The 12,747-nt window shown below is 55.4% G+C and overlaps 1 protein-coding gene across 3 annotated transcripts in view; it reads left to right on the plus strand.

Moving 5' to 3' along the window:
- Positions 1-10,653: 10,653 nt before the first annotated feature.
- Positions 10,654-12,747, plus strand: part of LOC102996228 (tyrosine-protein phosphatase non-receptor type substrate 1) — a 48,954-nt gene continuing 46,860 nt past the window's right edge. The window contains exons 1-2 of one of the 3 annotated variants that reach the window (XM_007120483.4): positions 10,654-10,918; positions 11,769-11,856. In XM_007120483.4, the coding sequence (XP_007120545.2) occupies positions 11,778-11,856 (79 nt within the window). In that variant the 5' untranslated portion in view covers positions 10,654-10,918; positions 11,769-11,777. Of the gene's footprint in view, positions 10,919-11,244; positions 11,293-11,679; positions 11,857-12,747 lie in introns of those variants that run through there. The other 2 variants (XM_024117132.3, XR_003682850.2) reach the window with 2 other exon arrangements.

The raw sequence follows: 12,747 nt of genomic DNA on the forward strand, positions 1-12,747 counted from the left end.
CCCCAGGCACACAGAGACACAGAGAGAGACATACACACCACACGTGGACATCTACAGACAGCACACACTCACACATGTGTAATACACACAATGCAAACAAACCAGAGGCAGACACACAACCCTACAGTGACACACCCCCGAACACACAGACATGCAAAGACTCAGAGAAAGACATGTACAGCACACATGGATATTTGTAGTGCAACACACACACACACACACACACACACACACACACACACACACACATCCATGGCCCCCTGGGCCTAGTTGCTCCACGGCATGTGGGATCTTCCCAGACCAGGGCTTGAACCCGTGTCCCCTGCATTGGCAGGCAGATTCTCAACCACTGCGCCACCAGGGAAGCCCAGGCTGAGATTCTAGAATTCTATAGATGGAAGATTCTAGGATTCTAGGATCCTGTGATTCTAAGATGCTAGGTTGACTAGGGGAAGGAAAATGTCAGCCATCGTGTCCTCTTAATAAAAACCATGTGTCTGGAGAGAACCCCAACCCTAACTCCAAAGCCAAGGAGGCTTGTTTTCCCCCTTCTGCCTTTAAATTGCCTTCTCACTCCTCCTCGCTGTCTGCTCATCTGCATACCACCCCCCCCACACACAGTCCCTCCTCCAAGCCTGGCAGCCACACATTTGCCATCTGCATGTAACCCAGTGATTAGCGCAGCCCAGTCGAGCAGGATAGGAGGGGTGTGGAACCCTTGCTGCCTGCCAGTCAGAAGGCCTTAAGTCGACCAGGCTGCAGGGAGTTACCAGGCTCCCTGAAATGGCTGAGCAGGGGAGGGCAGACACACACACACACAGAGAAACACACAAAGAAAGGCCCCAGGCACACAGAGACACAGAGAGAGACATACACACCACACGTGGACATCTACAGACAGCACACACTCACACATGTGTAATACACACAATGCAAACAAACCAGAGGCAGACACACAACCCTACAGTGACACACCCCCGAACACACAGACATGCAAAGACTCAGAGAAAGACATGTACAGCACACATGGATATTTGTAGTGCAACACACACACACACACATCCATAGAGACGCGCCACAACAGTAAAACACACAGTGGCAACTCACACATACACATATGTGCAAACAAACGCAAACAAATAGATGAACAATATATAGATGGACTCACTCCCAGGAGGACACAGCACTGAGATGTTAGTGTACCCTCACTCCCACTCATTCACGGGACATTATTGAAGGCCTCCCATGCACACAGCCTAGCTTTGGGCCCTTGGGAGATTGCAGAGCTAAGATACATGAAGTGGGAGGGAGCAGTTCAGTTAGGTTGTGGGCACTCAGAGGAGCTGAAACACAGGTAGGCACCGAGTTCAGGAATCTGTTCCCAGAGCTGTACAAACTGGATTGCCCATAAAGGTAGTGAGCTCCCCACTGCTAGTGGCAATCTAGTGTAACAGAGAGGTTTGCATGTCAGATGAGAGAGGGAGTGATGGGGGAACTGAAGGACTTTGAAATTCCTTCCAGCTCTAATACTCTCTATTTCTATCAGTTCCACCAGGCTTTAAATCTGTCGTCTTCAAAAATGTTTTAATCATATTCCCTATCAGGAAAAACATTTTAAATATGCACCCCAATGTACATTTGTGTATTTTTTAAATATACTATATACTTTTAGACTAATGTATACTTCATAGACAGACACAAAAATAGAAAAACTTGAACTAATAAGGTCAAAATACATCTTTTTACACACCTTAAAGGACAGGCAGAATTACAGGGAGTGATGTTTAACATTTATTGAGTACCTCCTGTGTGCCAGACTTGTGATATATATTATTTCTTTAAATCTTCAAAATAGCCCTTTAAAAAAAAAAAAGGCTATTTTTTCCTTTTTATAGATGAGAAACTGACTGAGCACAGAGAGGCAAAGTCTCTTCCCTGAAGTCACACCACCCGTAGCCAGCAGGGCTGGAGTGTGGACCCCAGCAGGCTGGCTCCGGAGTCCACTGCTCCCCACAAGCTCCCAGGGAAGGGGTGGGGCCTGCATGGGGCGGGAAAGAGCCATTGGTTCTTGTGAGCAACAGTTACAAGTTTCAGGCCCTCAGGCTCAAAGGACACCCCAAGGATTTAGGCTTGAAATTGAACAGCAGGTAGGATTCTCAGGCCACGGGCACAGTTGGGCACCTGCTACTCACAGTGTGGTCTGTGGACGAGAAACTACAGCTTCACATGGGAGCTTGTTAGAAATGCAGAGTCTCAGGCTCCACCCGGACCTACTGAGTCAGAATCTACATTTAACTGGGTTAAAGTCTGGGAAGCCCTGGTTGACGTTAAACTCCTCTGGTCTGTGATCCTATCCATTGAGATGAGGGGAGGCAAGTTCACCCTTGGTCATTGTGGGGACTCCCTCCTCTCCAGAGTTTGCTCAGTTCCAGAGTCTTAGAGAGTCCCAGGAAATCTGAGGTGGTTTCCAGGAATCTGTCTACACTGCTTCCCCTGTAACTCCAAGTGAAAGCTGAGGGCCTTGCCTTGCCTGTGAGGCTGTGAGCCCTGCTTCCTCTCCAAGCTCACCTCCCCACCCCAGCCCCCACAGCTGCCCATGTCCTTGACCGTGCTGTGCCACCCCAGGGTCTTTGCACTGGCTGTTCCTTTCATTTTGTGGCTCTCCCTCTCACATCCTTCAGGAAACTCCATTCCCTGAGCAAGGCCTTCACTGCCGCCCTGCACAGGATAGCAGCACCCCTCACCACCATCAGTCTGTGTCCCTCACCCTGCTTCCTTTTTCTCAGCAGCTACCGCTGCCCACATGGCATGCAGGGTATTTCATGACTCATGCGTTCATTTTCCCATCTCTCCCACTAGAATGTAAATGCCTCCAGCACCCAGCACAGCCCCTGGCCCAAGGTAGCTGCTCAACAAATATCTGTTGACTGAATGCAGGCCCTGAGAGTTGTCCCACTCCAAGGGGTCCACTGGCTCAGCAGCACTGTGGGACTACAGAGTGTGGCAAGGCCAGAGGCCTTGGAACCCAGGTCTGGCCTCCCAGGGCCACCAGGAGGCCTGCCCTGAGGCCTTGTCCCACCCCCCATCCCACCGGGGGAAGGGCAGCACCCTCTCCAGCCTGGGACCCACCAGCAGCCACATACAATACATCCGCCTCCCTCCAGCCTCTCCCACTGCTCTCTGGCAATTTCTTCAGTTTCAGACTTTACAAAAACCAAGAAGCCCTTACTCTGGGCACCCTTCTGCCAAATCCCTACGACAGCTGTTTACTAAGTCCCAGTATTTGCTTGAAACTGGGGAGAAGAAACATTAGGAGGACAAACACAGACTAATACCTTCCAATCTGGCCTGCCAGCATCTAGGTGGGGAGACTTTGGGCCACCCTGTTTCCCTCTCTTCCCCTTAGTCTTCTTATCCATTCCATGGGGACCATTACTACTTTCTTTCTGGTCAGGGAAGAGGGTGGATTGTGGATAAAGATGAGGAGTAAAGCATTTGGTATCAGAAGATCTGGGTTCATCACCTTGCTTCCACTGGCCCAACATGTCACCCGGCAGTCTCTGCCTCTCCTGGAGCCTCTGTTTGCTCAGCTGTACAAGTGGGTAGACGTAAGTGGAACAAACTCCAGCCAGGCAAGGCTGACGTGCAGGCCCAGTCTTTGCAGAGCATGGCTGTGAGGCTCCCATGGGGTAAGAGGCCAAGGAGCTCTGGAAATGAGTTCTGGGGGGACCTCCATCTCACCGCGCTCCTCCCTCCAGGGGCAGTGGCAGCGTGGTACCAGCATGGACACCCGCTGCCCTGAGGCCACAGCGCCAACTCATCAGAAGCTGGGAGCAGGGAGTGTGGTGTGAGAGCCAGGCCATTTCCTGCCCAGGGACAGATACTTCCTCTTGGGAACAGGAATGAGGCCAACTGGAGTCCTGGCCTCCCCACCTAGGAAGGAAACCCAAGTTCAAGGAGGACACCCGTTTCTTGAGGAAACCCAGGCCAAGCGGAGGCAGGGGCAGAGGAACCTGCACCCCTCAGGGGAGCCGCCAGCGCCTGTGGACAGAGCTGCTCCCTGCCAGGCTCCTTTCACTCTGTCAGCAGCTGGCGCGGAGGCCCCCCGCTCTGCAGCTCTGCACAGACAAGGCTCCAGGTGCCGGAGAGCAAACAGAGGCCCGCATGGAGCTCGAATGGGCTGGGGGAAAGCTCCGGAGACCAAAGAGTATGTCGTATTTACATGCCACCAAGAAAAATAAAGTGGGTTGGGGGGTAAGAAGTGATAGGACACTTTTAGAAAGAGTGGTCAGGACAGGCTTCTCCCAGGAGGGGACATCTGAGCAGAGACACAAAGAAAGAGACAGAGCAAGCCGGGTGGTTAGCTGGGGAGAGTGGGCTCTAGGCACAGGGAACAGCAAGTGCAAAGGCCCTAAGGTGGGCACCTGCTGGGTGTATTCCTGGAATACAGAGAAGATGAGTATGGCTGGAGTGGAGTGAGCTGGGGGAGAGGGGGTAGGCGAGGTCAGAGACGGAGGAGTGGGCGAGATCACAAGGGGCCTTGTGGGTCACACTGAGAACTTTGGGGTTTATTCCAAGAGATGAGAGGCAAGAGTGTTGGAGGTTTTGACTGAAGGAAGGACCAGATGAGGAGTCCAGAGAGAGACAGGAAACCAGTGAGGAGATGGAAGGAAGCAGGTGGGACCAGAAGATAATACGGGTGGTGAGCAGTGATCAGATTCTGGGTCTCTTTTGATGGTTGAGCCAAGAGGATTGGCAGGCAGGACTGTGAGTGGGGCAGGGGCGAGGAAGAGAGGGTTCAAGGAAGACAAGAAGGTTATTTCGCCCAAGCAACTGCAGGAATGGAAGAAGACGGGACAGAGGCAGGTGCCAAACTGGCTTCTCACTGCCATTTGCACTCTCCCTCTCTCTCTCTCTTTTCTCTCTCTCCCTCCCTCACTCCCTTTATATTCATTAATCCTGCCCTCAACCTGTTTCCAGATGAGGAAATGGAGGCTGAGATCCACCCAAGATCACACAGCTAGTGAGGGACAGAACCTGGAGTTGAAAGCACACCTCCCAGCCACTGAACTGTATTGTCCCATCACAACTGGAAAGAGTCAGACTCATCTGCTGATTCATTATTTCATTCACCAGATACTTTCATGCCTGCAACACGTCAGCAGGCCTGGTGCTCAGCACCACAGAGAGGCCTGGAAATCAGCAAGCCCCTCCATGGTGATGGAGACCCAGGGAGTGTGCTGTGGGGCCTCCAGGCTCACAGTATTACAGAAGTCAGAATGTGCAGAGGTTTGGAGCAGGGGCTGGGGAATGAGAACTCCCGGATTCAAAGTCCAACTCGGCAACTCACAAGCTGTGTGCTCTTGCACAAGTCCCTTAACCTCTCTGCGCCTCAGTTTTCTCATCTGTGAAATGGGGATAAGAATTGTGTCCACATAAGAAAGTTGGAGTGAGAGGAGCGTGAGAGAATCCACTGAAATCCTTCCAGCCTGGGGCTTAGTTAACAGTCCTACATTTTAGCTGTGATTAGTATTATAATCGGGCAGAGTCACCACTTGAACACAGGTCCCCCAGTACACGCTGAGCCAACCAACTCTGTCCTGATGCCACCCTTGCATCTCCACCCTTCAGGGGACCCCCACCCAGAGGTGTAGGGGGAGGCTAGGCTCTGCACAGCTGGGCTCAGCTCCAGGCAGAGCCAGATCCCCAGAGCTTGAGAACAGTGTTTAGGGCCTGGCAGTGCAGTCCCACCCCTGACGAGCTCAGGCAAGCTTCCTGCCTGCCTGCCAAGTCGCTTAGTCGCCGACTTCCCCTGGAAAGCACTAATTACATCACGGCTCCCCCAGGCCCTGGCTCTGTGATCTGTGAGAGCCCCGCAGCTTTGGGGCAGTAGCTGCAGTCTCTGAACCAGTGCCGTTGCCCCCTCTGCTTTCCCCTGGGCTGGGAGGACAGAAAACAGAGGGATAGACAACAGGAAAGCTGAAACTGGGCTCACGAAACAGTCCCACCCATCCATTCAGTGGTTCTTTGAGAACCACTGGGCCAGCAGCAGCCACATCACCTAGGACCTTGTTAGAAACGCAGATACTCAGATCTTACCCGAGACCTACTGAATCAGAAACTCTGGGGGTGGGGCCCTGGGATCTATGTTTTAACAGTCCTTCCAGGTGAGGATGATACCTGCTCAGCTCTGATTCCTGTTCAGCTGTGACCAGAAGGTGGGGGCTGTGGAAAGGTGATTATAAAGTAGGGTGAGTTGAAGCACAGGCTCAGAGAAACCCTCCTTCAAATCCAGACTGCCAATGTCTTAGATGTCTTACCATGTGATCTTGGGCAGGTCACTTTTGTAATTGAATAGATATTTACTGATAACCTACTGTTCACTATTAAGGCCCTGGGGCTGCAGTGCTGGGAGAAAACAATGACAACAGCCAACATCTTTTCCCGGATTAACTCATTTCCCTTACAAGAGACCTTTCAGGTCTGGTTCCATCAATCCCTGAATCTGGGTAAGTGAGGCACAGATGGGCACAGTAACTTGCCCCACAGCTGGTCTGAGGCAGTGCTGGGGTTTGAGCCATAGGATGTGCTCCCATGGCCGGGCACTGGGCCCCAGGGCTAGGCTGACCTGCAGCTAGTTAAGGAGATGGACAACAGGCAATGCAGATGCACAATGCTGGCAAGTCGTGATGCATGCAATGAAGACAAAAGAAAGTAGGGAAGGAGGTAGAGCACATTGGGGTGGGGGGAGATGACTTTTAAAAGGGTGGTCTGGCAAGGTGACCTGTGAGCAGAGACCCCCCCCACCCAAGGCAGCTTAGAGGAATTATGAGTACCCAGGTGTGGTTTGAATGTGTCGCAAAAATATGCCTGTAAAGCATAGTAGATGCTGAACAAACGGGAATTGTCGGTGTTATTTGGAGACCTGAGTTTGAACCCTAACCGGCTTGGTCACTCACTAGCTGTGTGTCCGATGTCCCGAGCAAGTCACTCCATGTCCCGAGCAAGTCACTCCATCCCTCTGAACTGCAGTTTCTGTGACCTCTGGAGATGACCCACCCATGGGTCGGAGAACAGAGCCAGGTACAGTGAGGACAGTCCCTCCTCCGGCCCCCACCGGCTTCTCTCCAGCCCCTCGGCAGCTCCTCTCTGGGGTGGATGGTTCCCTGATCCAGGCTACCCAGGAGTCCTTGCTGGTTTTATTTTTATTGCTCTGGCTCCACAGCTGAGGCCTCTAACTCCAAATGGCTCCTCTTGCCCAGAAAAATAGGTCGTTGGCAGCTCCGGCCTCATGACAGGCTCCACACAAAGGTGGCTGGCGGGCCTGCGTGCTGACGCCAAGCCCAGGGTGATGGGAAGCAAGGAGCAGAGCCCACAGGGCTGGTGCCTGGCAGCACTGGGTCCCTGCAGGTTCCTGCGTGCCCTGGCAGTGACCCTGGTCCAGTTGCTTTCTGTCCCTGGGCTTGTTTCCTCACCTCTGGAGACACAGTGGGGTTGCTAAGGCTTCGAAGACATCAAAGGGCCTGGCACACACAGGGCACCATCACCCCACCTGCAGAGGCAAACTCCAGATATGCTCCCACTACAGTTGCTTTCACATTTGTGCCACCACCGACCCCTTGATGAGGGGTAGAACTTGTTATTCCTATTTCACAGATGAAGAGACTGAGGCTCATAAAAAAATTTTCCCCAAATCCAATGAGTCAAATAGGCAGTCTTGACTTCAAGACCCTGACCCTCCCCTCCACACACTCATTCAAATCTTCTTTCCACCGATGCTGGACAGCAGCAGAGGGACGTGGGCTGACCTCTGGCTGCTGAGTGGAGGACAGACAAGGGTGGGAAGGAGCCCAGGTGGGAGATGATGGAGGCTCAGACCCAGGTGGTAGCAGGGAGGGGTGAAGAGTGCTTTGGTCCTGGATGTGGAGGGAAGGTCCAGCCCGGGGATGTGCTGACACATTACTCCAGGGAGTGACAGACAGTTGAGGACCAATGCCTGGATGGAGTCACCTCTGGCTCCAGCTCACATTTTTCAGGTCTTTGCCCAAATATCACCTCTTCTGAGGCCTGCCCTGATGCCCTCCTCTCTCATTAGCCCTGGGCCCCTTCCCTGCTTTATTTACCCTGCAGCCTATCCCCATCCCACAGACTAGCTATTTTACAGACTGACTTGCTATCCCCACCAGAATGTCAGTTCCTTGGGGTGGGGTTTTTGTCTGTTTTTCCCAACTGCTGCATCCCCAGTGCCCAGCCCAGTGCCTGGCACACAGCAGACGCTCAATAAACATGGATGAGCGTGTGAATGAATGAGATAGGTGCGAAGGCAGTTTTATTTTAATCTGGGGCGGCCCAAGATGCCTGCTATGACAGGGGCTGATTCACCTCAATTATCTGCCATAATCTGTGTGACCTCAGGCAAATTGTCCCCCTACCTCAGTATATCCAGCTGCCCATTGGTCCCAATGACCTCCCAGCCCTGACAGTCAGCCACGGGTGACTTTTATGTGGATGCTGGGTCAGGAGAACAAGGCCAGGGCCCCCACCTGGGGCGGAGGTGAGGGTGTTGGGAAGCCCTGATGGGCACCCTGGCCTAAGGTGCTACATAGAAATAGCAGCTGGTTCCACTATTATCCTTCCCTAATCCGCAGTTTCCTAATCCCGGGCAGGTTTGTGTGTGTGTGTGTGTGTGTGTGTATACAGTGAACAGCAGAGGCTTCTGGAAGCCCAGGCCAGAGGCTGCCTCATTTCTGACCTTCAGTAGCGGCCCCGGCCCCCACTTCCACCCAGATGGATTCGGGTGATGGATCTTCCCAGAAGCCACACTGGTCACCTTCGTGGTCTCAGTCACATGTGGCCTTGAACATTAGAGACTCCCTACCCTCACCTCAGATACTAGGAGGATCCCAGAAAAACTCCTCACTGGTGTCCTGATTCCACACTCCCTGCCCTCCAGCCCACTCTCCACTTATAGCCAGAGTGGCCTTTTAAACACATAAGTCAGACCATGCTTAACACCCGCCAACGATTTCTTTCCTGCAGAATAAATGCAGGCGCTTTACCAAGGCCTGCAAGGCCACCCAGCTGGACCACTCTCCCCCATCCTTCACTCGTTCCCCTCCAGCCAAGCTGGCCCCTGGGCCTTTATATGTGCTGTCCCTCTTCCTGGAACAAATCCCCAAATCCTCATCTTGCTGCCCCTCTTTGTGATTCAGCTCCCAGCTTCTCGGGAGGCCTTACCCTTATCTAAACGAGTGCACCCTTCTCACTGTGTGAGCTCGACCTTCTGTTGTTCATTATTTCTGCTTGTCCACCTATCTGTCTCCCCACTAGAATGTAAATTCCTTGTGGACAGGGACATGGCGTGGGTCACTGCTGTACTCCCCCACCCAAAGAAAAGAAAATCCCCTTTCACTTCAAATACTGCCCAGATCCCTGTGGGTTCCCAAGGACTGCTGTCAAATGCTTGACTTATTTATCAAATGCTATGTGGCACTTGGTACATGCCAGGCACTTTTTAAAGTGTTGTATAAATATTAATTCGTCTAAACCTCACACCAGTCTTTTTAGGTTGATACTCCTGTTGGCCTCATTTCAGATGAGGAAACTGAGCCACAAAAATGACAAGATATTTTCTCAAGTCTACACAGCTCACAAGAGGTGGCTGTAAGGATTTGAACCTAGGCAGCACCCTGCCTGCCTCCTTGTCTTAGCATCATACCAGGACCAGGCACTCGACAGGGAGGCTGGGGTAGGGTCCGGGGAGGTGGGGGAGAAATGGGGGCTGTCACTGTACAAAGATCTTTAGCCTGGGAATCAGAAATTCAAATCTGGTTTCTACCCAGGCCTTGCTGTGTGGCCTTGGGCAAGTCCCCTCCCTCTCTGAGCCTCAATCCCCACTCAGTTTATAGAACTGGCCCTTCTCCCACCTTGCTTCATATCGTCCTAATGGCTTTTTGAAGCCAAACGGCTATTGTTATTTACAATTAGCAGAGGGTCTTGGTCTCCCTTCCCTCCCACAGTCTGGAGCCTTCTTTGGCCGGGTGTCCAGAGGATTCCCACCTGCTATCTCTGGCCTGGCTGCTGTTGGGTACACAGCTTTCCCTCAAAGAAGGGGAGAAACAGAGAGAGAGATTGAGAAAGGGAGAATGGTTGCTTTTTTCTCACCAGCAGGCTCTGTCCTGCCTCCAGGCCTCTGGCCCCTGCTCTCCTCCCATCCCCTCATCTTCCTCACCGCCGGCCATCTTCCTAAAGCCCTGGCCTTCAAGTTGCCCCTGGCCCCGCACCGCTGCCTGGGCCTTCCGCACCCCTGAGTCAGCCGTCCTTGACAGAGAGGAACCTCGCTAAGAGAGCCCACCTGCCCAGGGAGGCCCGGACCCTTCCCTTCGGGTTTCCTGGCCACAGCCCCTCTTCTACTCTCTCTCCTCCCCGCGAGCTTTTCCAGGCGGTACTGAAGTCCTTCCTACACACACGCTATTTTTGTACCATCACTCTCTCCTTCCTACCCCCCTTCCCCCTACCTTCACTTACTTCCTGCTTTTCCTTCACCTCGGCCCAGCTCTGAAAGAATCGGGGCCCCTCTGCCCTCACCCACCCCGAGAGGGGCCTTCGGCTTTGGGGCACAGGAGCAGGGCCACTGGGGAGGGGCGAAAGGCAGGCTCCCCCTTCCTTCACTCCCCCGCTCCTTCGCCGCCTCCAGCCTCCCGCGGCGGGAAGCGGGGGACTGGCCGCGGCCGGAGTCCGGAGGCGAGGGGAGGCCGGCCGCAACTTCCCCAGTCCACCTTAAGAGGACGATGTAACCGGCTCGCGGCGCTGACCTTAGAAAAACAAGTTTGCGCAAAGTGGAGAGAGGGGCCCGGGCTCTGGGCAGCCCCGGCGACTCTTCTACCGTCTCGCAGCCCTCGCCGGCCCGGCGGCGCAGGTCCGAGCCCGGCTGGCCGAGGGAGGGGGCGAGGGGGAGGCGGTTCTGGGCCCGGGGCCGCCGCGCGGGCTTCTGAACTGGCACATTGTCGGAGCCCCGGCTCGTCCAGTCCCGAGCCGAGCGGGGCGCCCCCGGCGGGGGCCGCAGCCTGGGCCCGGGCGGGGGTGCGGGGGTGCCGGGGCCGCGCGCGCCACCCTCCCTCCCGGGGCGCGCAGCCGGCGGGCGCTCTGCTGAGGTGCTGGCCGGGCTGGAGCCCCGCAGCTTCCCGCGCGGCCGGCGGGAGGAGGGGGAGGGGAAGGAGGGCGGGGGCCGTGGCCTGGACTGTGGGCCAGAGGAGGCGAGCCACGGCGCCGCGAGGAGCCCGGGCGGGGCAGGTGGGCAGCGGCGGGGGCGTCCGGGCCCGCTGTCCCTCGCCCTGCCCTCGCGTCGGTCCTCCCTCTCCCGCGCTGTCTCGATCTGCGTGCCGCCTTGCTCACTCCGAGCTCGCTCGCTCGCTCGCTCTCTCCCCCTCTCTCGCCTCTCTGTGTCTCTGGCTCTCTGCCTGGCTCCCTTGGGTCTGTTTCCCTCTCCTGCCGCTTCTTTCGGGCCGTCCCTGGCTTCGTTTCTCGCGTGCTTGGGGTCTCTCTCCCTCTCCGTCTCTCGATCTTTCCGGGGGGCGGGGGGTTCTCCGAAAATCGCGGCGCTGACGGCGGCTCCTAAGCCGCTCCAGGCGCCCGTACCGGGGAGGAGGGGGGGAAGCCCGGCCGCGAGGAGAGGAGAGAGGAGAGGGGGGAGCCTTAGTCATTTCCCCGCTCCAGTCCGCGCCCGCCCGAGCGCGCACTCACGGCCGCTCTCCCTCCTCGCTCCGCAGCCGCGGCCCATGGAGCCCGCCCGCCCGGCCCCCGGCCGCCTCAGGCCGCTGCTCTGCCTGCTGCTCGCTGCGGCCAGCGTCTGGTCAGGTAAGCACCCCCACCCCCCACCGCTGCCGTCCCCAGATTGCGGGTTCAGGCCTCTCAGACCGCCACTCGGCTAATGTCGAGCAGTAATGGGGGAGAGGTGCCCGTAACCAGGGTTACAGATGCGGAAACTGAGGCCCAGAGGAGGTACAACGACTTGCCCAAGGTCACACAGCCAAGGATGGAACCCAGTCTCTCTCGACTCTGACTGAGCGGCACTATGCTGGGCACCAGGACAGACCCAGATGAGTTGGTTCTCCAGCCCCTGCCCAATCTGATGGCGGAGTCAGGCTGTCATCGGCTTTCAGAGCAAGGCGCCCCTGACTTCTCTAGAAGCTCTTATGTTTTCCACATGTTTGACTTCAGGGTCTAAGAGAAGGGGCAGAGGTCCTTCCAGTACTGACGGGATGGAACAGAAGCAGGCTGTTGCAATTAGGGAAGAGTGAGCTATCCCTCTTGTGCGCAGAGTAAAACAGTGTTAGTATGGGGGAGAGAGAGGAAGGGAGGCCAGGGTAACCCTGGGGTGAGCTGCTGCAATCCACAGATCCTGATGTGAAAACACGGCGGATTGTCCCCGTGGTTGCCAAAGCCTCTCACTGGATGGTCGTGCTCCCTGCTGCTCTCCGGCCCCTCCTCCTTCCTCCTCCCTTCCCCAGGCTTCCGGGCAACTCCCTGCAGCTCAGGTGCTCTGTGGGGCTGTTACCTGTGGCTCTGAGCATGTCTTTTTGTTGGCCTACATCAAACACCTGGCTGTATCCAGCAGGCAGGCTCAGAAGTCTACCGTGTGTTCGCCAAGGGGTGAGGTCACCATTCAGGAGCCCTGCTTGTTACAGTCGTTGTGCAGCGCCCTGAGTCTCCTGGGAGGGGGTGGGGGGTGGAGAAACTGCGTTAAAG

This window comes from Physeter macrocephalus, chromosome 14 (assembly GCF_002837175.3).
Source record: "Physeter macrocephalus isolate SW-GA chromosome 14, ASM283717v5, whole genome shotgun sequence".
Classification (NCBI taxonomy): domain Eukaryota; kingdom Metazoa; phylum Chordata; class Mammalia; order Artiodactyla; family Physeteridae; genus Physeter; species Physeter macrocephalus.